At 25.6% G+C, this 27,815-nt stretch overlaps 2 protein-coding genes across 5 annotated transcripts; both read right to left on the minus strand.

Moving 5' to 3' along the window:
* On the minus strand, window positions 1–27,194 carry LOC126894372 (uncharacterized). Of its 4 annotated transcripts, none has more exons than XM_050665335.1 (3): window positions 26,314–27,194; window positions 4,978–5,175; window positions 1–311 (listed from the first exon to the last, which is right to left on the minus strand). In XM_050665335.1, the coding sequence occupies exons 1-3, from the start codon at window positions 27,068–27,070 to the stop codon at window positions 100–102; spliced, it is 1,167 nt and encodes a 388-aa protein (XP_050521292.1). In that variant the 5' UTR covers window positions 27,071–27,194; the 3' UTR covers window positions 1–99. The 4 variants fall into 4 exon arrangements, with proteins under 4 accessions (XP_050521292.1, XP_050521294.1, XP_050521291.1 ...); XM_050665337.1 differs by lacking the exon at window positions 26,314–27,194 and adding an exon at window positions 6,099–6,974 and having other exon boundaries at window positions 1–278; XM_050665334.1 differs by lacking the exon at window positions 26,314–27,194 and adding an exon at window positions 6,099–6,973.
* Window positions 11,108–14,769, minus strand: LOC126894369 (uncharacterized). The gene is made up of 3 exons (XM_050665326.1): window positions 13,909–14,769; window positions 13,655–13,849; window positions 11,108–11,344 (listed from the first exon to the last, which is right to left on the minus strand). The coding sequence occupies exons 1-3, from the start codon at window positions 14,675–14,677 to the stop codon at window positions 11,124–11,126; spliced, it is 1,185 nt and encodes a 394-aa protein (XP_050521283.1). The 5' UTR covers window positions 14,678–14,769; the 3' UTR covers window positions 11,108–11,123.
* Window positions 27,195–27,815: the final 621 nt, after the last annotated feature.

Raw genomic sequence — 27,815 nt, forward strand, 5'->3', positions numbered from 1 at the left:
TAATACAATTTTAATTTATTATTCATCAGTAAAAATATTTATAAATTAATCAAAATAATATTATTTAAAACAAGAACTTTATTAGATTTATTCATTGTTTTATAAATTTACACACTGATTACTTAAAATATTCTGATCACATAGAATACAATTAGTGAAATTATCAATGCATTGACTGCAATACCAACCATGACCACATGGTATCACTACGTGTTTAGTGGGAGGATCCACATCATTTATTTGAATGTGACAGCTCATACAACGTGCTTCTCGTCCATCTAAAAAACATCTTGGCTTTAAGGATAACAAACCTAATTGCAAATATTAAAAATTAATTTGTTATCTAAAACAAAAGTTTACGGGCAGGTATTTTACTTTTCACTCAAGCATAATGAGTACTTAAGAAAAAAACTGCACGAATTTAAGCAGTATTAGTTAAAAAAAAAAAAAATATATTGCACTACTTGGCTTTTATTTATAGACCTTAGTTACCTGGTTTATATATAAACAACACTAGAGTACAACTATTTAAATAGAACTATTTCAATTTTCTTAATTATATTGCAAATAACTTTATAGCTTTAGAGAATTTTCATTTTTTTTTTATAATGGAAATTATGGTCTGTAAAACTAACTGAATTTAAAAATATCTAAATAAAACCATATGAAACGAAGTTATTTAAAAAATCGGAATTTTGTCCAAAAGTAATATTTTGAGATTTTTTGCAATAGTTTTTCTACATTTACAAATTAAAAAAAATCTGATATTGGGAAAAATTGTTTTATTTTTATCCTCTCTTTTAGTTCAGGTTGCAAGTTTGAAATCGATTTTAATCTAATGGAACTAATAACGATCAAATATTGAAAAAAATCCTTTAATTTAGAATTTTAGACAAATATATACTGTAAAATTTACAATCTCCAACAAAAATTGTTTTAAAAGAGTATCTCCACTAAAATAAGAGTATAAAATTTGTTTTTATACTAAATTACACAGTAAACCCATACCACTTTAATGAAACGTTGATTAATCTGCCTAGACCAAAATATATTTTGATAATTCACGTTTTTATGTTTATTTTTAATCTGCAGTCAGTTTTTTCAGTTGCCTCTTTTTTTTGAGATTATTATTAATTTATAAAAACGAGTATTTACAATTTGAACTGATTTTATTTTTAATATGTTAAACTTGGCGGTGTATCAAAAATATATTCGTCACACCCAAAAATAAAATTTATTTGGGTTATTCTTACACTTATATTGACGTTTATTCAATTTCTTTTTTATCATTATTAAGAATAAACGTAAAAAATGTTTATAGATTATTTAAATATCATAGAAAAATGAATATTTTAATTGAAAATAAAACGCTACAATGAACAAAATTAATTCATTTTCGGACTCAGCAAAAAAATATTATATAAAAAATGACTATTATATGATATGAGACAAGAAAATTTGTTTATTTGTGAACTAATGGTTTATATTATAATATAAACCAAATATACAATATTTCAAGCGACAACAACTTGTAAATCTGTGGCTTATACCGAAAAACTTATATGTCAGTAGAATGATGGTAGAGATTATTTTATAATATGTGTCAAGCAGAATGTTTTCATCAAATTAAATTTAGAAAACAATTAAAATTCGAAATATTTCCCCAGGCAAGATTGTATAATTGGGCAAGTTGGTATACCTTAGCTTGATATAAATTAGGCTCAAAAATTCATTATATATGTATTGCCGAGTTAAAAGAAAGTAACCTCTTGCACTCTTGAGTAATTTTTTTATGTGATTCGATGATAATTCTAGGAAAAGTACAGCTTTTTTACTATTTCAATAAGTAAAATATTGTTATTTTTATTAAATATCTGTATCTGTACAAATTTTGTGATAAATAATAAAAAATATGCGTTGAAATTTAATGCAAGAAGATAATTAAAAGGCAATAGTTGAAAAAAAAAATTATTAAACGAAATAGTTATAGAATAAAAATTTATTATATGTGTCATAAATTTTTGACTATTCGTAAATTTATTACTGTTCAATTTAAAACCAAAAACCGTAAAACTATAATTTTATATCGGTCTATATGTGTTAATTTATATTATTTTGGAAAAAAATCGTCATTGGTAATATTTAAAAATATGTAAAATGTGGTGAAGAACATAAAACAGAAGATTGTCCAAAACCAAAAAAATCGAAATCAAAATGCGCCAAATGCGGAGAAGCCCACGCCACAAATTGGAAAGGCTGTTCAGCTTACAAGAAAGCAGAAAAAATATCCACCAAAAAAAAAACATTCAAAGTGTAACGTCTCTAACAGAAACCTGCTAAAACTGTTTCATTGGATGTTTCCTATGCTAAAATAGTTAGTAGTTCTAATGGAAATAACGTTATTCTTAAAAGACAACCAATAGAGCTGGTTGAAAGTAATAACTCCGCTCTAATGGAAATGTTATCAGCCCTTACTAATATAACAAAATCTTTAACAAATATGACCAGTAGACTTTATAAGTTAGAAAGTAACCAGTCTAAGTCTAACAATCAAAACAAAAGAAGAAATGAATCATACATTACGTATCATAGCTTGGAACGCCAATGGGCTAGTACAGCGTAAACAAGAACTTCTTAAGAATTAGAAAATTGACATTTGGACATTACTGTCCACGTTAAGGTGGAACTGATCTTTAATAAATTGAATGAGTTTTTACATACTCTAAGCAACTGTTTTATTGCAGGTGGTGATTATAACGCCAAACATACTCATTGAGGATCAATACTTATTACCCCTAAAGGACGTTTACTATTAAAATCAGCTAATTACAACAAATCTAAGTTTATTTCTAATAGAAAACCAACTTACTGGCCAAGTGATTCAAATAAAATTCCTGATTTTTTAGACTTCTTCGTAATTAAAGGTATCTCTTCTAATTATGTTCAAGCAAAAGAGCTGGTAGACTTGCCGTCTGATCACATTCCTTTGTTATTAACAATAAGTTCGAATGTCATATTAAAAAAGCGGAAAATTTGTCTGGCAAATAAACAGACAGACTTTCCATACAGTTGAAAACAGCAAATGACATAGAAACAGTAGTACATAAATTAACTAATGATATTGTCAAAGCGTCAAAAAAAGCTTCTACAGAAACTTGTAAAGACAGATATCGTGAGACAACCTATCCAGCAGAGATAAAAGAACTTATTCAGCAAAAGCGCAGGGCTAGAAGAAAATGGCACACTACCTGTCATTTAGCAGATAAAACTGAATGAAGTCACTTATGCAAAACGCTTTGTGAGAAAATCAAAGAAGTTAAAAACGAAACATTTAAGTCATATTTAAAACGTTATAATACGCACACATTATATTCCAGAATAAAACGGAAAAAGGCGCAAGTAATCATGTTGCTGAAACCTGGTAAGCCTCCAAAGCAATCTTATTCATATAATATCACTTTTACCCAGTATTCCTAAACTCTTAGAAAAACTTCTTTTAAAGATACAAACCTTTAATAGAAGAAAAAAGTTTATGCCCGATCATCAATTCGGAATTAAAAACAAACATTCAACTATAGACTAAATTCATCGTGTAACAAACGTAATAAGTAACGCGTTTGAAGAAAAACATTATTGTTGCGGAGTATTCCTTGACATAGCCCAGGCTTTTGATAAAGTCTGGCGCAAAGGCCTGCTTATAAAATTGCGTGAACAACTACCAAACTCATGGTGTACACTACTCGAGTCCTATTTGACTGAAAGACAGTTCCGCGTCATACATGACGAAGCTTTAACTAATTGGAAAAACAAATCAGCTGGAGTTCCACAAGGTAGTGTGTCGTAATATGCATAATGTTCTGCATTACGCATCTTACATTATCAATAAAAAAATTATTACTCTATATTTAATACCAATTGTATACAACACAAATAATTAATTTATCTGTCATAACATACAAATTTGTACACTAGCTATTACATATGTATATACATATTAAATTGATTATTGTATACTATGCATCTTATCTTAAAAATAATTATCATTTTATGTTCAAATTTTACATAATGAACTGAAAATCACTAAAAGCGCTGACGGTAACAACCCATGATGGGGGTAATTAAAAGTAATATAAAAAGGCGCTGATTTTCTAAGAGACTCCCAATTCTCTCTTCTTTTTGAAGATCTGAATTTAATAAGGAATTAAGGATTCTTCTATTTGATTTATTTTGAACAAACTAGCCGCGACCCCGTGTTGTCGTCGGTACATTTTAAAGCGATATCAAGTACAATTATTTTTGCGTCAATACTTTATTTATTTATTAAAAAAGAAACAGTATAAAACTGAACGCAATATATACAAAGGAAGTAAGTAAATTTACATCAACCCAATTATTTAGAATTAATAACCTGAGTAAAGAATGGTAAAGCAATAGATTTTTATACATTATTTAATTTAATTATTAATAACTAGTTGAGTATTTTGCAGAACAACGGAATTAATAAAAGAGGACGTTCCAGCGACCAGTCTTCTATGAGTAATCGGGTTCTAATTTAAATAATTATGTAATTTTTTATTAATATATTAAATCAGTGGCGTGGCCAAAATTGATATAAAATGGCTTTCCTCCCACCATAATTGACAAAACATGATTTTAATGCTGGTAAGAGTATATGATAAGCAAAAAAAAAAAAGGTATTTAGTCCCATCAAACTAATAAACCAGACATATTAATTTTTCCATTAGTCGTTAATAGATAGTTCATTCAGGATAGATTATTACTTTCCTTGGAATGCCATTAGTTTTTATACAACGTACTACTAGTAAATAGTTTCAATAATTTATACTGAAATATTCAATTACTACAGTTACTTATTATCTAAATAGAACAAAATAAATCAGCACATTAAACAGTACAAAGAAATTCTCATATTAGTTAATTCATTAATGTTTCAGTAAATAATTCTAATTTGTATACCTTTTTTCATTATTCTCGTAGGTGTTTTTATATGAATATCTTGAGTACCTGTAATCTCTTCATGACATACAGGACACTGTGTCATATTTTCACTACAACATTCACAGCTCCACCCATGTCCACAAGATAAAAAAATACAAATAACATCGATAACACCACTAGACCATATCTTATTACACCCAGGGCAAAAGGTTTGATCTGCAGCGAAAAAAAAAAGAAGTGTTAATTACTTTACAAATACTTAGTTATGAATTTCTTCTAGTTTTAAACTTTAGTTTTCAGTTCAAAAGCATTTTAAATATATTATCATTCTTTTACAACTCATTAAAAATTATAGCGAACAACTCCGAAGATTAGTTTCTTACATATGTATAGTTATTAATCAAATATATTAACAGTATAATATGATTTTATCTAAATCTATATTTAACAAATTAGCCATTATTTTTTTTATCTTGAAATTGGTTGAAAGTATTTCAAAAATTAAAAAATTAAATTTTCCTTTTTAACACGCTTACATTAGTTTCACATGTATGTTGTTTGTATATTTGTAACTCTCCTCTATGACCTTGAGACTAGACTGTCATAACCCATTCACCTAATACCGTTCACCACTCGCCGGCAACAATATTTTCATGTATAATTTAATTTTTGGTTTTCGTATCCGTACACGCGTGAGTGTCATCAATTATATATATATATATATAAACAAATTTTTACTTTGACTAACCAATACCGCCCGCGTGCCATACACCTTACGTATATATATTTATATATTCCTACCGCCGATTATACCTCAGGTATAACGTTCCCCCCCATCCCGCGCCTGCTGCTTTCCTTGGATGTGGTAGCCATTTCTCAGACTCCCTCTCCGAAATCGAATCCTGATTTTCCGTTACCCGTTACAACCGTATTGATAGTAACTATTATCATAACATGAAACTAAAAAGTTTAAAATAAATATATTTAAAAAAAAAATAAAAAAACACGCTTTTAAAGCACATCGAACTAAAAAGTTAAAAATAATTTTTAATAAGTTTTTTTATTTTTTTTAAATATATTTATTTCATAAAAAATTATGTTATGTAATACAACGTTATAAAAAAAATTTTGCTCCTTACTTTTATATCCAATTATATCTTTGTCACCAAAACCGTCCGGTAACAGAAGCTTAATCATTTCATCATTATCTTCTTGTGTCTTTGTTAGTTCGTCTATAATAATATTATTGATTGATTTTACACGAGGTTCTCTTATCAAGTTTATTTTATCTTTCATTAAATTCTTGCAGTCTAGTAAATCACTCATGTACACTTCGTCTACATTAGTAAATTTGTAATTCTCATGGTTACATTCGTGTTTTTTGTAAACATTTAACATGCAGTCGTACGGTATAGGAGAAATCCATTCTCTATTAAATATCGGTACAATTTTATACCTAAGATTTTTACTAAATTGTTTTAAGTGATATGATATTGAAGCACCTTTTTTATTCATTTCTATTGCAAACTCGCAGAACCGATACATATATGTAAGGCCTATACTTTCAATAGCATTCAAAATGATTATGTAAGCCAAAGCATATTTTTTTTCATACACACAGTTATTAACCACTTCATTCAATTTTCTATTTATTATTCCTATACCTTCATAAGGAACTTCAGTATAATTTACTGCGTGACTGTAAGGTACTGGATAATACATTACCCCATTGTTTTGTTTTATATAATAAGGCTGATTTTGAATAGTGCGTTGCATAATATTTTGGTAGTCCCTTTGAAGTGTTTGTACATTTTGTTCTGTGATATTATTTAGATCGACTTCACAAATCGAGTGATTGATTGTTTGAATAAAAAAAATTATTAATTTCAATTTATTGAGAATCATTATTACTTTAGAGAATATTCAACAATTCTTAAATATCAGAATAGTTTATCAATTAAAATTAAACAGATTTGGAATTAATTATATACTAATCAAATATTTTTGAATTACAAGAATTACTGTAATACAGTATTTATAAGCTCCTACAAGTGTATTTTAAATACCAGATCAAAAATAAACTTTTATTATGTACTTTAATAATATATGAACAATTGTAATCTATAATATAATTTATTAATTATTTATATATACAAAAATACGGATTTTTTATATGAAATGATTGATGGAAAAAAGCAAATGTTCATTTAAAATATTACTTATAAATCTATTTTAACAATTTAATTTAATTTAACTATTTCATATTAATAATCATTTAATTTAAATTGCTTAAATATTTGCAAGATTAACTATTCTAATAAAAATTCAGATATCATTAAATAAAATAAATTTTTAATTATGTATATTGTAACAGTAGTTTTATGGACTATAATTTAATAGATTACATAATAATTTAAAGCTAAATGATGACACTTTGCAATAAAATATATATGTATTTATTCAATAATTTACAACACTAGTTTATAACGATTTTGGCGCAGAGCCTTTTATTAATACAATGAATAAAACAGAATATAGATAAAAAATATAAACTAAACTAACAGTTAGATTAAATATTGAAATTGATTAAATTAAAATTGAAAGAATTTCATATGGTGTATATTCCCCCACTTAGTAATTCGGTAAATGAAAATAATTTTCAAAAATATGTATTAAATCTAGACACGTTTCTTAAATATTACAAATATATATTTCATGTTGATCAATGCATTATTCAAATTGTTAGGGAGATAAATAAAATTATTATATCTTACTATAATTATTATAAATTTTTTTTTCTATTCCTTTTTCTAAAAAGCTACTAAAAATTTAAGTATACAAAAGTTTTGATTGTGACCACACACTCGTACACATCCTATTAAATAATAAATCTTTGAAAAATTTTTTAATAACGTACGATTTTGAATTTTTTAATGAAAAAACTTGGCGCCGTTAATTTGCTTTTACAAAACACATATTGTGCCTGGCGTAGTCGGGTATTCCTACAGGAATCAGTGTCCTTCCTGTAAGGATAGTCCAAAGGTCAGTACCTCAGGGCACTGGGTTTGAGTCTGAGCCCTAACTAGCCAAAGCCTAGTTTAAGACATATTGATCTTATTTTTAATATTATGTTTTTAGGAAATCCATTACATAGTTTTAAAATTTCGTCATAAAATTTTAGTCATTTCTAATAAAACAATGTGTAAATCCATTGTAAAAAAGTAACCCTTTTTGAAAAACAAAAACGCGTTTAAATATGATTTTTAACTCTTAATATTTATATTTGAAAATGACGTAAAAAAAAAAAAATTGAGCTCTAATGCGTAGCTGAAATTCCATTAATTTTACTCTGCTACTTTTTAGTTTCGATGCGAAGTTGGGAAGGTATTAATTTTACTATGATGTGTTTTTTTTTGTGTCTGTTACTGCTTTGTCTCAGCTCTCACCCAAACGATTTCTTTCAACGATACATCAAAAGATCACAAATGGAAGACATTATCCTCAAAAATTAAAAATTTCCCTCGTTCCTTGTAAATGGAGTAAATCTCCAAAAAAAATAACAAATTTAAAAATCGCTAGATGTTAAAGCGTTCCAGAAATAACGACACTTTGGCATATATCTTAAATTAAAGCTAATGTAATATACTTTATAATGGAAAAAAAAAAATTTCGGACTTTATTTTGTCTTTACGGTGAAAATAGCTACCGTATGCAATTTTTGTGTTAAAATTATTGATTTTATATTTAACATTCTTAACTTTATATATCTATAACATTTTGAAAAATGTATGGATCAATACAATTATTAGATATATAATAATCGATATATTTTTTTTAAAATCGGACTATTTCCGATAAAAGTAGAACTTTTTCAACTTATTTTTAATTAAAATATATTTATTGATTATTCATAAGTAACCTAATAATCAAACATGAATATTTGTTATATTAATTAGAAGGATTTTTTTATTATTTGAGCCATGTGAGAAACTTTAATTGCATATTTGAAATAGGCATGGAAATGGGTTTAGAAAAGTATATATTGGTCTCGGACGAAAATTCCTTGTAGACCAGTAAATTTATTTATAAATAATAAACATTTTTTTTTTAATTATTACATCAAGACCGTTAAATTTTTATATACATTTGCCACGAAAATTATATTAAATATAGAATCAGACGTATTTTGAATTTTTTGCCAATTGGAGGCATTAAGAGTTAAATAGGATCATTTCAATGTACGCAAACATTAATCAATATATAAAATTTAATTCAAATGAATAAACATTATTCAATGAAAAATAAATGATTAACTTTACTCCTTATAATTCAGGCGCCGGTCTACATTTACGTAAATTATCGTCGGGCAACAATAGTTCGATAGGTAATTTCTTCCCTACCGAACACAGTACAGATAGTGACGCTTCACATATTGTCGACGACGAAAATATAAGGACTGTGTTGGGACCCGCCATCGGATTCATTTAAATATACACTAAGTGAAAACATAATAAACAATAACAATATAACGAAGCGAACAATTTTATTGAATGTAGCAACAATTATCGATCCCTTTGGTTTGTTCGGACCGGTGTCAGTTGTTGTAAAAATTATCATGCAACGTTTATGGTGTTTAGTCAACTCGGTTGGCACGAACCCGTTTCGGTTGAAGTCGCTGGCCAATGGCGTAATTATAGTGCACCATTGACGACATTAAGCAAGTTCGGTGTTCCAAGATAGACGTTATGTGAAAATAGAATCGTTGAATTGCAGTTGCACACTTTTGCCGATCATCTATCAGAGCGCATGATTGGGCGTCATGTCCGCTCGGAAGACAATCCCGTCGATTTAATTGCACGTGGCTGTACTCCAAACGAATCAACGCGATGCGGTGGAACGGTCCCATTGGTCGAAGGAACAAAATGTTAAAAATCACAACAGATTTACCACTACCAGTTGAATTCGTTCAACGAATTTTTAGTAGATAAACCAAAACAAAATTCATATAAAACATTTAATTATTCATCTAATATCATAAATGTTATCAGTATTGTTTTATTTTTAGTGTAGAATAAAAATGTTTTAGTTTCAAAATTCTAATTGAAAAATTGATTACGTAATTACTACAAAAATGTATTTAGTGATTCATTTTCAATTAAGCAAAAACTTGATTCAAATATTTCGTTTATTTTTTAATTCTTAATTTTGTTGATTTTTATGTGTGTCTTACGTGATAATATTTTTCACACTAAAGCTCAAAACTAATAGTACATTTTTTTCTTTTTGCCAAAATCAAAAGTTAATAAATATTTTTTTTTTACTTTGACTATTAATTATAATATAAAATTTTAAATAATTAATTTAAAATTAATAGTTTATAATTTTTTATGAGTTGTAGTGAAATCCTGTCATTAGGGGTGCTAATTAACTAAATTTCTAAACTCCCAAAAATATTTTAAATAATTTCTTAAATTAGTAAAATATTAATGTGGTTTTAATAATATGATTATTCATAAGTAAAATGTTTTGTCAAGGTGGCAAACAGAACTCGTTATTAAATATCAGTTCCAATCTAAATGTTCTAACGTAGTTTTTTTTTTTTTTTTAAATTACAGCTGAAAAAAAATGTTTTTTATTTAAATAAGAATTTAGAAATCATTAAAAATATCTATGAATATCAAAAAACAAAATATGAAACAAAGCAAGATAGAAATAGTAACACGATCAAAAGGTTAAACTTTAGTCTTCAAAACATATTATACATCCTTCAATAATACACTACACGTATTTTTTTAAATACAGTAACAACTTTAATTTATTCTTTTTTATATTTACTTCACTTGCAAAAAAAATACCATAATATTTCATTCCGAAAATTTTATAAGTAATATTAAACATTAAAAATACTAATATAGGTATTAATCATGCGTAAAATATTTAAAAAAATATGTTTAAGCTCTGCTAAAATAGCAATTTTGTATTATAGCTATTAAATTGTAATTTTATTTATTCAGTTTAAAACAATGTATTAAATTTTCATATAATTTATGTGCGTGTTTTGACTTTTAAAAGTTAAAACCATCATAAGGGAAAAAAAATAAAACTGTAAAGTACTTAATAATTAAAAAAAAAGATAATTATAACAAGAAATAACTATATTAGATTTATTCGTTGTTTAACAAATTTACACGCAAATAACCTGTGGCTTTGTGGATACATAATGAACAGTTTTTTTTCTTAGCGCATTTTCTGCAATACCAACCATGACCACATGGTCTCATTACGTGTCTGTTTGAAGGATTTGCATCTTTTATTTGACTACGGCATTTTAAACAACGTATTTCTCGTCCATCTAAGATACATCTTGGCGATAAGGGCCAATGCTCTAATTGCAAATATTAAAAATTAGTTCGTTTTCTAGTACAAAAGTTTACAGGAGTGAGCAACTATTTTACTTTTTACTCGAGGACACTAAGTATTAAAAGAAAAAGGAATTGCACGTACTGAAGCAGTATAAATTTAAATAAATAAACGGTAGTACAGTGGATCGCAGCACAGTATGGACATATGGGATTGCTGAGACAAGTAAAAATTTATACTTGTCAGGTGGTATCATTTAATGATACCTGCCAGCGATTAAAATCACTGTCATATGTAACGCTTCGTTGCAATTCTGTAGAAAGTGTTTAATTTTAAGAAATTGGTGGATTATTCCATATGCTACATGATCTCCTCTTTCCTTATTTATATCCTGAGTTGTAGTTCTTAGATTTAAAAGTATAATACATGATTATATTTTTATTATAGCAATTAAATATAGTATGAAATTAATATATAAATATTTATATATATATTTATATAAATATTTATATATTTATATAAATATATAAATATTAATATTAAATATTGTCATTTTTAGGGAGAAATAATAAAAAATTATAAAGTAGTATATATCTTTAGTTCTATGACAAACAAATAAATAAATAAAGGGCATTATGCAATACTTTATAAAAGAAATTTTTTTTTTTACTTATGAATAAATATATTAGTCTACAAGGAACTTTCATTGGAATCAAAAATATACTCTTCTTACTGTTTTCAAATCTGATATTAGACTTTTTCTATCACTTCTAAGTTGTGATATCATTAATTATTTATTGTAATAGTTGACTTAAGTAAAAATTCATTGTTAAATTCAGGTGGAACTAAAAATCAATTTTTTTTATAAATTATTTGTATAGCAATATATTACCAAACAAATATATATTATAGATTAGTAGTAGCACATACAGATAGAAACAACAAATATAAATTAAAAAGAAAATTATTTTTATTTTGTTGTTGAAACCTATTAACATATCAAACCTAATTCGACAATAAATACTTTAAATATATTAGAAATGAATGATTTTAATTGTCTGCATGGAAAAAGCTGGTTAAGCAACAATTTATTTGATAAAAAGGATTTTTTTCAATTTTGAGGGTAATGTCTATAACTAGATACTAGTTGTGTACTTAAACTAGTTGTGATCATTGTACGAATCGTTAAAAACAATTGGTCAGTCAAGTAAGAGCTGAGAATATATATCGCAGCCACAAAAAAACCACATAGTAAAATAATATTAACATGAATAAGAAATTTCTTCTCACGACGTAAGACTACAGTGATGAGTTCCTAAATATTTATTGAATCTAAATGAGATAAATATCAAATGAATTGAACATTTTTTTCTAACTCAAAAAGAACTAAGGCGAAAATTCATTGCCACAGGCGGAATCAATCCTCGTACTTCTAGCGACAAAGAAATAAGTTCAACGATAATTTTTGGAAAACTACAACTATTTCAAAATTGAAGTTAATAAAATGTTGTTATTTATATTAGTGATAAATAATATAAAATATTAGTTGAACGAAAAAACAAAAAGGAAATAGTTGTTAAAAGTAAAATTTGATTAACAAAACAGTAATTGCTAAAAGGTTATTAGATTTATCATATGTTTATGATTCATACTGTATATAGAAATTTCATATACAATAAATGAATATAAAATAACTTTTTCAACATCATTTTTATTAAAAAATTCTTCCTACTTCATAATTGCCTAATTCGTACTCTCCTAATTTGAATAAGACTTAAAATTTCAAATAATTTTTATTCGTTATCTTTTTTTTTCAGATATTGTAAAAACAAAAAATTATTAACTATTTAAACATAACTTTAGTTCTGCTTAATTTAAAATCAAACGCAGTAAAACAACAATACTATACCATTCATGAAGAAAAGTTATAATTGCTATTTAAAATGATCATATATTGTGATTTAAATTATTTTTGAAAAATTTGTCTATAGTTTTATTAAAAAATATTTTAATAACAACTTTGTAAACACTATACTAAGTAAAATATATAAAAATGAGTTTTTTAAAGTAGAAAATCATGTAAATTTTGAATGGATTTATTATATTAGCGTCGTAGTTAAGCGGGAGCTAAGGGGCTATATCTCCCTCCCCATAATTTGCTAATTATAAACTTTCGATGTATACAATTTTAACACTAGTAAGACTATATCGTATGCAAATAAAAATAGGTCTACGACCCCTTAAGCTAAATTACCAAACATCATATACAATATAAAGAGACGCTAGTCATATTTTTCTTCATTCATATTTCAGTAAGTAATAATAATTTAATTACCTTTTTCAACTATTGAAGTAGGTGTTTGTATACTTAGCTTTTGAGTACCCGTAGTCAATTCATTACATACAGGACAAGCCACAATTTTGTCAGCACACGTATTACAGCACCAGCCATGTCCACATGGTGAAAAAATGTAAATTATCTGGATAATACCACTGTATTCTCGTCCACATATAGTACAAGAGGTTTGATCTAAAGGAAAAATTGTTAAATACGTATAAAAACTTTATTAAAAAAATCTTCCTCTTTACTTTTAACTCCAATTATAATTTTGTAATCAGGAAAATATAGCACTAAACGCAACCCATCAAGAATAATTCGAGTATTATTATTATTATACTCTACTAATTTGTCTATAGACATAGTATTCATTGATTCTACACGAGGTTCTGCTAAAAAGTGTACTTTATCTTTCATTAATTCCATGCAGCTTAGTAAATCCTCTCTGTATTTTTTGTCTACTTTATTAAACTTGCAATTCTTATGATTGGGTTTGTGTTTTATGTAAACATCTAAAATACATTCATACGGCTTAAGAGAAATCATTTCTCTATTAAATATTCGTATAAGTTTAGCAAGATGTTCACTAAAGCCTTCTAAGTAATCAAATATATTGGTACCTTTTTTATTCATTTCTATTGCAAACTCGCAGAACCGATACATATATGTAAGGCCCATACGTTCAATAGCATTTAAAATGATTATATAAGCCAAAGCATATTTTTCTTCATACACACAGTTATCAACCACTTCTTCCAATTTTCTATTTATTATTTCTATACCTTCATAAGGAACTTCTTCATTATCTACTTCATGACTGTAAGGTACTGGACAATACAATACCTCATTTTTTGATATAATATAATAAGAATGTTGTTGAAGTTTGGCATTAAAAATATTTGGGTATTCCCTTTTCAGAGTCTGTATGTCCGCATGTGTAATGTTATTTAGATCAACACAAATCGATTGGTTGATTGTTTGAATAAAAAGAATTATTAATTTCACTATATTCAGTAACATATTATTATTTTAAGAGAATTTTCAACAATTCTTAAATTCCTGAATAGTTCATCAACTAAAATTAAACAGTTTTTAAATAAATTATATACTAATTAAATTAAACATTTTTAACTTTATATGTCTATAAATTTTTAAAAAATTTGTGTGGATTAAAACAATTTTTTCATCAGAAATAATATTTATATACATCTTTCATTGGACATACTTTTTTTTTAAACCGGAATATTTTCCATAATACAAGGGGGTTCAAAACTCAAAAATGCACACAGAAAGTAGAACTTTTTCAACTTATTTTTAATAAATATATATTTATTAATCATTTATACATAACCCAATATTAAAACATAAATATTTGTTATATTAATTAAAAGGATTTTTTTATTATTTAACCCATATGCGAAACTTAAATTGCATATTTGAAATCGGGGTGGAAATGGGTTTAGAAAATTATATTTTGATCTCTGATGAAAATTCCTTGTAGACTATTAATTTTATATATGAATAACAAAATTTTTTTTTTAATTGTTGCATCAAGAACGTTAACTTTTATATACGTTTGTCATAAAAATAATGACTACTTTGTAATTTTTTATAATTTCTCCGTAAATATTATAATACTAAATTATTAAATATCAATTTTATACTAAATTTAATTGCTATAAAGATTTATTCAAATATTACACTTATAAATCAAAAAACATGTAATCAGGATATAAATAAGAAAATAGGAGATCATGTAGCTTTTGGATCAATCCGGCCTTTTTTTTAAAATTAAACACTATCTGCAGATTTGCATCGAAGCGTTTATTATGATAATGATTTTAATCTCTGTCAGATATAATCTATACTATACTCATGTAGGGATTAACAAAGATGTTAAATAACATGTCACAATGAATGCGTTTATATATGTTTATATGTTTTATCTTAGATGTACTGCAGTACGATAACACTCCGTGTATTTTTTTTAGTCTCGCGCTGTTCGTCAATCCAGTGACATTTTTTATTTGTACTTTTTTTTTTATGTATGTATAAAATCATTTTTCATTATTAAAAATTATTAATTATTATAAATTTTAATTGTAGTATTTCGTAATAAATATAAACACCAAAACACTACACTTAATTATGCCGCGTTCCCACTATGCCGTGACCTCACTGTGCTGGCCTCTTAATTTTTTTACTTATAGCGTAACAATGGCAAGCATATTAATGATTAATATTATATATTGGATAATATGTAAGATTTTATAATTATTAACTAATTTTATTTATTATTATTGTAATTTAAAAAAAAAAGGGTAATGGTAATTTAAATATTAAAAGAACAAAAATGTAAAATAATATTATACATCTGTATGGATATGTTGTTTAAACAGATATTAAAATAATTGAGATTCTTATGTCGGTGTTTCGAGGATTTTTCTTTTACTAACACAATCCCAAAGAAAAGAAATATTACCAAATATATATGTTTATGGAAATTTTAATTTACCAAGAATCCAGAGCAATCGCCAAACGTAAAATAACAGCTCAAACGAAATCTGCACTATATGGATTCAGTTACATCAAAAGTACTTAGCTTAATTTTATTTTTTATATTAAAGTTTTATAACCAGCATTTTTGCCTACCTTCGAATGAGTTTTCTGTAAACAAAAAATATTTTCTTTTTTTCTTTTGAGATGTGTCTGTTTACACTAACGATGTTGATGAACAAAGTGATTTTGAGAGATTCTATGTGTGAGTGTTTTTTTTACCACGTTAATCCGTTTTTTAGCTTCGATGCAAAGCTGATAAGGTATTAATTTTACCATGACATGTTTTTTTTTTTGTGTCTGTTACCACTTTTTCTCAGCTCTCACTGGACCGATTTCTTTTAACGATACGTCAAAAGATCACACATCGTATTTAGTCGAAAACATTACCCTCAAAAATTGAAAAAATTTCCCTCGTTCCCCGTAAATGCTGTCTATAGCATTTACTATTAGTTCTATATAATTCCCCTAGCTGCCCATCTAGTTGAAGACATTACCCTTAAAAATTTAAAAATTTTCCCTCGTTCCCCGCAAATGGGGGAAATATCCAAAAAAATTACAAATTTAAAAATCGACAAATTTTGTCATTTTTTTCACTTTTTTTTCTTAAAACTTCCATAACTTTTTCAAAAATCAACAAATCAACATAATTTTTTTTTAAACTAAAACCTTAGATATTTTCCTTTCATTTGATATAATTTTTTTGAAAATTTAACACTTAACCTGCTCATGAGGGGGGATTTAAAATTGCAACTTTTTTACAAAAACTAACTTTTTCAACTTAATTTTTGAAAATGTTCCGGAAATACTGCGTCCTTTAAACATATATCAAATTAAAGCTTATTTTATGTACTATAAAATGAAAAAAAAAAATTTGTCCCGACACCTTATCTTCTATGTGCAAATGGCTGTCGAAATTATAAAAAAAATGTAATATTTGCGATAAAAATCACCTTTTATAACGATGTTTTTTGTACTTAAAACTGCCATAACTTTTTCAAATATTAACTAATCAAAATAATATTTCTTTATATTGAAACCTTAGGTAAATTTCCCTTTCATTTGATAATAATTTTTGAAAATCTAACACTTAACCTGCTCATTGGGGAGGATTTAAAATAGCAACTTTTTTACAAAAACTAACTTTTTCAACTTAATTTTTGAAAATGTTCCGGAAATACTGCGTCCTTTAAACATATATCAAATTAAAGCTTTTTTTATGTACTATAAAATGAAAAAAAAAAATTTGTCCCGACACCTTATCTTCTATGTGCAAATGGCAGTCGAAATTATAAAAAAAATGTAATATTTGCGATAAAAATCACCTTTTATAACGATGTTTTTTGTACTTAAAACTGCCATAACTTTTTCAAATATTAACTAATCAAAATAATATTTCTTTATATTGAAACCTTAGGTAATTTTCTTTCATTTGATATCATTTTTTTTTGAAAATCTAACACTTATTCTGCTCACAGGGGGGATTTAAAATAGCAACTTTTTTACAAAAACTAACTTTTTCAACTTAATTTTTGAAAATGTTCCGGAAATACTGCGTCCTTTAAACACATATAAAATTAAAGCTTATTTTATTTTCTATAAAATAAAAAAAAAAAATTTCTTCCGACACCTTATCTACTATGTCGAAATTTAAAAAAAATGTAATATTTGCGATAAAAATCACCTTTTATAACGATGTTTTTTGTACTTAAAACTGCCATAACTTTTTCAAATATTAACTAATCAAAATAATATTTCTTTATATTGAAACCTTAGGTAATTTTCTTTCATTTGATATCATTTTTTTTTGAAAATCTAACACTTATTCTGCTCACAGGGGGGATTTAAAATAGCAACTTTTTTACAAAAACTAACTTTTTCAACTTAATTTTTGAAAGTGTTCCGGAAATACTGCGTCCTTTAAACACATATAAAATTAAAGCTTATTTTATTTTCTATAAAATAAAAAAAAAAAATTTCTTCCGACACCTTATCTACTATGTCGAAATTTAAAAAAAATGTAATATTTGCGATAAAAATCACCTTCTATAAGGATGTTTTTTGTACTTAAAACTGCCATAAATTTTTCAAATACTAACATATCAAAATAATATTTTTTTATATTGAAATCTTAGGTAATTTCCTTTCGTTTGATATCAATTTTTGAAAATCTAACACTTATTCTGCTCACAAGGGGGATTTAAAATAGCAACTTTTTTTACAAAAACTAACTTTTTCAACTTAGTTTTTGAAAATGTTCCGGAAATACTGCGTCCTTTAAACATATATCAAATTAAAGCTTATATATTATAAAATGAAAAAAAAATTTGTCCCAACAACCTATCTTCTATGCGAAAATGGCTACTGTATTCAAAAATATGCTATTTTAATATTAAGGTTAATGTTGCTTTTGTAATTATCCATCAATTTCTTAATATTAAACATTATCTACAGATTTGCATCGAAGCGTTTCTTATGATAGTGATTTTAATCACTGTCAGATTAAATCTATACTGGACCCAACTATGCAATGTCCCCGCTATGCCACGACCCCACTGTGCTGGATTTTTTTTTTTTATACTTTTTTTTAAATTCAATTATGAGATCAACATCATTAGTGTTTCCAAATATTTTTATTGACATGTAGTTAAATGTGATAAAAGTTTACAATATTTTCCTTTAATACACAATAATATGAGTAATAAGATGATAAAATAATTTTTGTCAAATTAACACTATTACAACATTACACTAAAACTGCCTTTTAAAATCAATTCTGTTAAAAATATATATTTTTAATGTAATTAAATAATATTCTAAATGTGTACTTATTAATAATACACGCAGAGAAAACTTGTAGAGGATTAATAATTTTCAAATATCATAATAAAAATTCTCAAAAAAATGTTCATCTTGTAGAGTTTTTAATTATTTCTAAAAGTACAAAAATTGTACATTATTTACGTTTATTAATATATAAAGTTATTATACAAGCTTTTGTGTAATTTAACAGATTTAAACGTAATTGTTTTAATATTTTATATGCAGATGTCTATTTGGATATTTTCGTTTGACATGTAACTTAAACCGTATAAAATATTAAATTTAAATAAAATAAATAGTTCAACAATTAATATTTTTATTTTTATAATCCACAACTTCTAGTTGATGCATTTAGGTTGAAAATTTACTTTGTAATAGATTTAAAACAACTCTCTTTGTTATAGCAAAGTTGAAAGCATATGTTATTCATTATAAAGATTCTTCAGCTTTATTATAAAAGCTATAGTTTGTAACGTCACAAATTCGAAAGTGGACCATTTATAATTTTTTGTTATGTATACTTATTTTTTTTATCACGCGAAATAACCTTTTCCTGACACAGCAGTGTCAACCTCTCGTTATTTTTGCCGCTGACCGCTAAATAAGACGACAAAAGAGAATAAATATAATTAAACTCGAATTGTTTATTGATATTGATCCCTCCCAAAAGACTGGTCGTTATCGATTTGAAATTGCCGTTAGATCGGTGTTGGCTCTTCTCGATCTTTCTTCTGTTATAGACCTTGCTAAAGTGCACATGTTTGTTGTCTTATTGTCACTTTTTTAGAGCCGCCAATGGCGAACTGCCAGGTCTGTTCGGCGGAGGATCCAGACTATCAGATGGGTCTTTTCGGTAACCGGGTATCGTTTTTGTTTTATAATTTATGTGATGAGCTGTATTTTATTAATTATTTTATTTTATTCTTTTTAACCTTACATAACTTTATCATATAATTATATTCGACAATGTAATGCTGGTTATTTAATAACCAGTATGAGTTTTACTTTTAATTTAATGCACAGATTTGAAACTTATTTACCTCTTGATACTAAAATACTAAAGGAATGATCCTACATTTATATACTTTTTTTTAAGTGTTTATACAATTTTCATTTTATAAATTGAAAACTTTATTATCACACAATTCAAAAGTTAATGACTAGAATTAATATGAAAAAATAATTAATTTCACAAGTTTAGGAAATTAAATTTTAGGCCTTTGTTATTATTTATATGTAAAAAAATTCAACAAGTTATTATTCTAAAAGAAATAATACATTTATCAATATCTAATAGCCCTTACTAACATCTTGATATAAGAATAGTATAAAAAAATAATTAAAATATAAAAGCTGTGGGATATCATCATCATGGGAAGCTCCCATGATGATACTTAAAATCATGATTTTTTATCTCTGCCATGGCCAAATCATTTGTCAGCCATTCGACGACAGTGAGATTGTGGCCGAGAAATTATTAGTAAAAAAATACTATAACCCGCGTTTTACTTACACCTGTTAATACAAAATGTTAAATTAGTAAAGCTGTAAAATTATGAACAGACAATATAATACAATGTTATTTTAATATTCATTAACAAAAATATTTATAAACAAATCAAATTAATATTATTTAAAGAAAGAACTTCAATAAATTTATTCATTGTTTTATAAATTTACACACAATTTATCTTCGAATTTAGTTTCACATTTCGTACATATGGCGCTATCAATGCATATACTGCAATACCAACCATGACCACATGGTATCATTACGTATTTGTTTGGAGGATTCACATCTTTTATTTGACTGCGGCAGCTTATACAACGTGCTTCTCGTCCATCGAAAAAACATCTTGGCTGTAAGGATAAAAAACCTAATTGCAAAATAGAAAAATTAGTTTTTTTCTAACACAAAAGTTTACGGGAGTGAGCAGGTATATTTAACTTTTTTTATTATTTTTACTTTTCTCTAAAGCATAATGACTACTTAAGGAAAAATAAACTGCACCAATTAAAGCAGTATTAAGTAAACAAATATATATATTTTGCATTACTTGGCACTTATTTATAGTCCTTAGTTACCTGGATTATATATAAATAACACTAGTTTACAACAAAATTGACCTATAGCATATGACAGTCATTATTTACTTAGAGTAAAAAATATATTTAGCTTTGAAAATTTTTTGATTATTGATGCATAAAACCAATAAAATTTTAAAAATGTCTATTCGTTTTAGACAATACTTATCATTTGATATTCCAACAATTTGGCGATAGCTAATGTGTCACGAAGTTGATTACTACTTCTGTTTGACTAAAATAAAGCAACATGAACGTCATATAACAGTTGAACATACACATGTAAACACCTTATTAAAACTAGTTCCCAATTCACATTCTTTTTTAGGAAACTTCAAAAGCTTAAATTATTGAGAAATGGTGGACGATTTATTAATAAAATATTCAAAAACAGGTGAACATTACTTACTATAATTTTATAATTTTCTGTACAAAAAATACATGATATTTTTAATATCATATGGGTGAATATGTCACTTAAAATACATTATCTTTTAGATTTTTTTCATAAAAATCTTGGAAATGAAAGCAATGAGCATACTGAACGTTTTCACCAACTAATAAGTGATATAAAACGTCATTACTAAAAATTTCGGGGTTAAGTAATAATGGGTGACTATTATTGGTTTCTTATAAGAGAAAGCAATAAAACATATAAAAGAAATATATCGTCTTATTCGTCCCATTTTTCTATAAATAAAATTGATTCATCGGTAATTATAATATGAACTATAAAAATATAATAATAAACATTATACATGTATTTACTTTTGAAAAACAATAAACAAAACGAAAACTCATTATTAATTTTTTTAATTACATATGAAATTTACTTTATTACTAGTTATTTTTCTAAATCTATGTTAAATTAATTTCAATTTTCTTAATTCTATTGCAAATTACTTTATAGTTTTTGAGACTTTTAATTTTTTTTTTATAAGAGAACTTATAAACTGTAAAATTAACTGAATTAAAAAATATTTAAATAAAACTATATGAAACTAAGTTGTTTAAAAAATCGAAATTTTGTCCAAAAGTGATATTTTGAGATTTTATGCAATAATTTTTCTACATTTTACAAATTATAAGCATCAAATTTCAAAAAATCTGTTATTGTTATCTATCAAACATTGCAAAAAAATCTCTTTATTTCAGATATTTAGACAAATATATTCTATAAAAAGTTATAAAGTTAACAAAAGCAGTTTTAAAAAAATATCTCCACCAAAATAAGAGTATAAAATTTGTGTTTATACTAAATTACATGGTAAAATCATATCACTTAAATGAATCATTATTTAATCAGCCTAGACCAACATATATTTTGATAATTCACGTTTTTATGTTTATTTCTAATCTACAGTTAGGTTTTTACCATCGCCTCTTTTTTACAGATTATTATTAATTTATAAAAACGAGTATTTACAATTTGAACAGATTTTATTTTTAGTAATAAAGCTGGAAGGTGTATCAAAAATATATTCGTCACACTCAAAAATAATATTTATTTGGGTTATTCTTACACTTATATTGAAATTTAGTCGATTTCGTTTTTAACACGCTTATATTAGTTTCACTTGTATGTTGTGGGATGTTTGTAACTTTTCACGCGGCACGTGTTTACGGCCTTGAGACTAAACGCACAGTGGTCTGAAATCGAATTTTAGGCGCTCATAAGTCCCATTTTAAAATGTACTCATAATGTTAAAATAATTATGAAAACTCAATTCTAGTATATTGCTTAGATAAAATATAAAATTTCAAGGTCACATGTTAACCCGGTCTTCATTTATAGCCGTTTGAAGTATAGATATGGTTATATTACGGTTATTTCAATAAAAAAAAGGTCTTTCGTTGTAAAGTTTTTTAATAAGGTAAAAAAAATTTTTTTCGATATTTTTTTTTTATTATTTTATTAAAAGTAAAGGTTAAAGATATTAAAAAAAAATGTTTTTTTGATTAAGTAATGATTGTTTTAATAATATAAAGCATTTTTTGAGACATTTTTGAAAATTAAAAGCACAATACTAAAAATTACCATATTTTACCCAAGTATCAATGCATAGATATTGTAGAGCAACTAGTCTAGATTTCAAAAGTATAATTTTTTATTGTGGTGTACAAAAATAACTGTGCATAAGGCTAATAAGATTAAACCAATTCGTACATTTTTTATTTACAATTAACTTTCATTTATTTCAATTTCTGATATTGAATTGTTTAGGTTATTCATTTCATCTTCGACTATGTTTTACTAAATTTATATCTATTCATGTTATGTTCAATGTACAAATCATTTTAGTTGTTTGACAACATTTATGACTTTTTTAAGATAGTTAGGGCTTTAACAATCGATAGACATGTCTCATTACGTTGATCTACGTTATAAATAATACAACTTGTTTGTTTCTTGTAACGTTTTATTAAGAATTTTATGTTGTATTATTATTAACAATAATACAAAATATGTATTATTAACAAGTTGTATTTTTAAGTAATTTGTTTATGAGTGATCTGATTATGTGGTCACAAATGTTAGTTACTGACTATATAAATTAACTATAATTTCATATTACAAGCAATAGTCAATCCGTCTATTTTTTTCACTCTCTCTTTTCTTTATTTCATGAGCTGACAGTTTCCTCGGGTGTCGTCAGGATGGACATGGTGAACATCTCAATGAGTCCTCTACATTTATGTAGAGGATACTCATTGACGTTGGTGACATGTCCACTATATCCTGACGCATGCGTTGGATCTGTCATGCTCTCATGTTTTTTCTCTTTTGCTCTGTTATATTATATTGTGGTTATGTCATTTGAAATTAAATATATTCCAGCAAGTAATTTATTCCAGTTAATATTGTTTTATAGCTGGTGACTAGTTCTTATCAAGAACACTGACATGATAAAAAAAAAAAAGAAATAGATCAATATGTTCAGACTTTATTAGTCATGAATTACTATACTTTATAAAGAACAAAGGCTATTTGAATGCCTGACTGTCTATAGACAACTTGTATGTAATATTGGTATCAATCACTTTATATTGTCTTAACTTTTAATTATAAACAGACTGTAAATTTCTTTGATATCCTTGACCATAACTAAATTACTATTAATCTATTTAATATCTTACTGTAGTGTTTTTTTGTTCCCTATATTTGGGACCTATGTTTTTAATTAATTAATTTGTTTTTATGTACAATTCTCTTTTAAATATTTTTATTATATTATAAGAACAAGATATAAAATTTCTTGTAATGTTTAATCAATTTTAATAACTGTTCTAAATCATATTTTATTAATTACCTTTCTCCCCTAGGATAAGGTACCAAAATCCCCGGTGCTCCGGCTCTGCCTCGGCCCAGGGTGGACCCTCTTCAGAGTTCTTGTAAGTTTAGCTTACAAACTCAAAAAATGTTTTACTTTTTGTATTTTGGACTTCATTTTCGGATTCAGCCAAAACATTTACACAAAAATGACTGTTATATGTCATGAGTCACAAAATTATTTTTATTTGTAAACAAGTGATAAATTTTATAAAATAAACCAAATATACAATATTTCAACCAACAACAATTTGTAAATCTGAGTCTTATACTTAAAAGCTTATATGTTACTAAAATTGATGTTGAGATTTTTATATAATATGTGAGGAGCAGAATGTTTTCATTAAATTGAATATAGAAAACACTTAAAATTCGAAATCTTTCCCGAGGCATGATTTTTTTAATTGGTAAAGTTGGCATATCTTAGCCTGTTATTAGTTAGGCTCAAAAATTCATTATATATGTATTGCCCAATTAAAAGAGAGTAACCTCTTGTACTCTTGAGTAATTTTTGATGTGATTATTAATTGGTCTATTGAATAATTTAAAAAATATTGGGATGGAAAAATATATAAAAGTTATATAAGGCGAAAGTTTAAAAAAAAAATTATTAGATTTGTCATATATTCGTGACTCTTCGTAAATTTATTTCTGCTCATTTTATAACCAAAAACCGTAAAACTAAAATTTTATATCTTTCTATGTGTGTCAATTTAAATTATTTTCGAAAATATATTCATAGGTAATATTAAAATATATTTCCATAAAAATGTCTTAAATACAATTATAAATCATCATTCTACAAGTGTCAACTTGAGGCAACTGTTTATTTAATATGACGAACACTTAATTTGGTTACAAATATGAAATCTTTATATGGTATAAACATTGTTTTCCCTTTTCAAATTTAAATTTGTCAATATACATTATAAAATGAGTAAAAATTTAATCAAATGCCAAAAAAATTATATTTCATTTGTTTTTATTATATATGAAATTAGTTTCCATGTATTGCTGAGTATATATTAATTATTATTGATTTAACTAAGATTTTTTATGTTATTCGATTTGCTACTACTACGCTTTACGCTCCTATTGCCCTAATTTCACATAAACTGAATTTTCTTTTAGTACAACGTACTACATAGTTTCAATAACTTATACTGAAATATTTAATTACTACAGATACTTATTATCTAAATAGAACAAAATAAATCAGCACATTGAACAGTATAAAGAGACGCTCGTTATAGTTAATTTATTAATGTTTCAGTAAATAATTATAATTTGTATACCTTTTTTAATTATTCTCGTAGGTGTTTCTATTTGAATAACTTGAGTACCTGTAATCCGTTCATGACATACAGGACACTGATTATTAAGTACATTACAATATTGACAACTCCACCCATGTCTACATGGTAAAAAAATGTGAATTACACGGACCGTACCACTATACCTCATATCCGTACACCCAGTGCATAAGGTTTGATCTGCAGCAAAAAAAAAGAAAAAATTATCAAATACTTTTATCAATATGAATTTCTACTAATTTTAAATTTTGGTTTTCAGTTCAAAAGCATTTTAAATATAATATTATTCTTTTACAACTCATTAAAAATTATAGCGAACAACTCCGAGGATTAGTTTCTTACATATGTATAGTTATTAATCAAATATATTAACAGTATAATATGATTTTATCTAAATCTATATTTAATAAATTAGCCATTATTTTTTTTATCTTGAAATTGGTTGAAAAAATTTTACAGAAAAGTTTTTCAAAAATTTTAAAATATTTTATTTTCTATAAATATTATGTTATGTAATACAACGTTATAAAAAAAATCTTGCTCCTTACTTTTATATCCAACTATTCTTTTAAAACCAGAAAAATCATTCGGTAACAAACGCTTAATATTTATATTATTATAATCTTGTGTCATTACTAAGTCGTCCATAGTAATATTATTTTTGAATTCACTTATAAAGTTTACTTTTTCTTTCATTAAATTCTTGCAGTCTAGTAAATCACTCATGTACACTTCGTCTACATTAGTAAATTTGTAATTCTCATGGTTACGTTCGTGTTTTTTGTAAACATTTAAAATGCAATCATATGGTATAGGAGAAATCCATTCTCTATTAAATATCGGTATAATTTTATAATGAAGGTTATTACTAAATTCTTTTAAGTGATCTGATATTGAAGCACCTTTTTTATTCATTTCTATTGCAAACTCGCAGAACCGATACATATATGTAAGGCCTATACTTTCAATAGCATTCAAAATGATTATGTAAGCCAAAGCATATTTTTTTTCATACACACAGTTCTTAACCACATACTTCAATTCTCTATTTATTATTTCTATACCTTCATAAGGAACTTCTTCATTATCTACTGCGTGACTGTAAGGTACTGGACAATACTTCACTCCATTTTTTCGTTTTATATAATAAGGATGGTTTTGAAGAATGTCTTGCATAATATTTCGGTATTCCATTCTGAGTGTTTCTAAGTGCTGAAATGTGATATTATTTAGATCGACTTCACAAATCGAGTGATTGATTGTTTGAATAAAAAAAATTAATAATTTCAATTTATTGAGAAACATTATTACTTTAAGAGAATATTCAACAATTCTTAAAATTTAATATCACAATAGTTTATCAATTAAAATTAAACAGTTTTGGAATTAATTATATACTAATCAAATATTTTTGAATTACAAGAATTACTGTAATACAGTTTTTATAAGCTCCTACAAGTGTATTTTAAATACCAGACCAAAATAAAATTTTATTATGTACTTTAATAATATATGAACAATTGTAATCTATAATATAATTTATTAATTATTTATATATGCAAAAATACGGATTTTTTTATATGAAATGATTGATGGAAAAAAGCAAATGTTCATTTAAAATAAATAACTATATTACTTTTAAATCTATTTTACAGTTTATTTTTATTTAACTATTTCATATTAATACACGTTTAATTTAATTTTTTTAAATATTTGCTAGACTATAAAATTACTATTTTTTAACAGTAATTTTATAAACTACAATATAACATGTTATATAATTATTTAAAGCTAAAGAAGAACAAATTCAATAATTTTCGTTAAATTTGATCAAGTAACGTAAATTTAGATTTCAAACTATTTTTCGTATAATTTATGTTTTAAAAATGCAGTTAAAGGTTTGTGATACTTGGTCTCAAAAGAAAGTACAACAATACACTGCACTAGTTTATGATTTTATTCGCTCAGAGCCTTATTAACTAAATAACAATAATTAAAACAGAATATAGATAAAAAATATAAACCAAAGGAACAATAAGATTACGTTAAA

This window comes from Daktulosphaira vitifoliae, unplaced genomic scaffold (genome assembly GCF_025091365.1).
Source record: "Daktulosphaira vitifoliae isolate Bord-2020 unplaced genomic scaffold, ASM2509136v1 Scaffold_1, whole genome shotgun sequence".
Lineage (NCBI taxonomy): Eukaryota > Metazoa > Arthropoda > Insecta > Hemiptera > Phylloxeridae > Daktulosphaira > Daktulosphaira vitifoliae.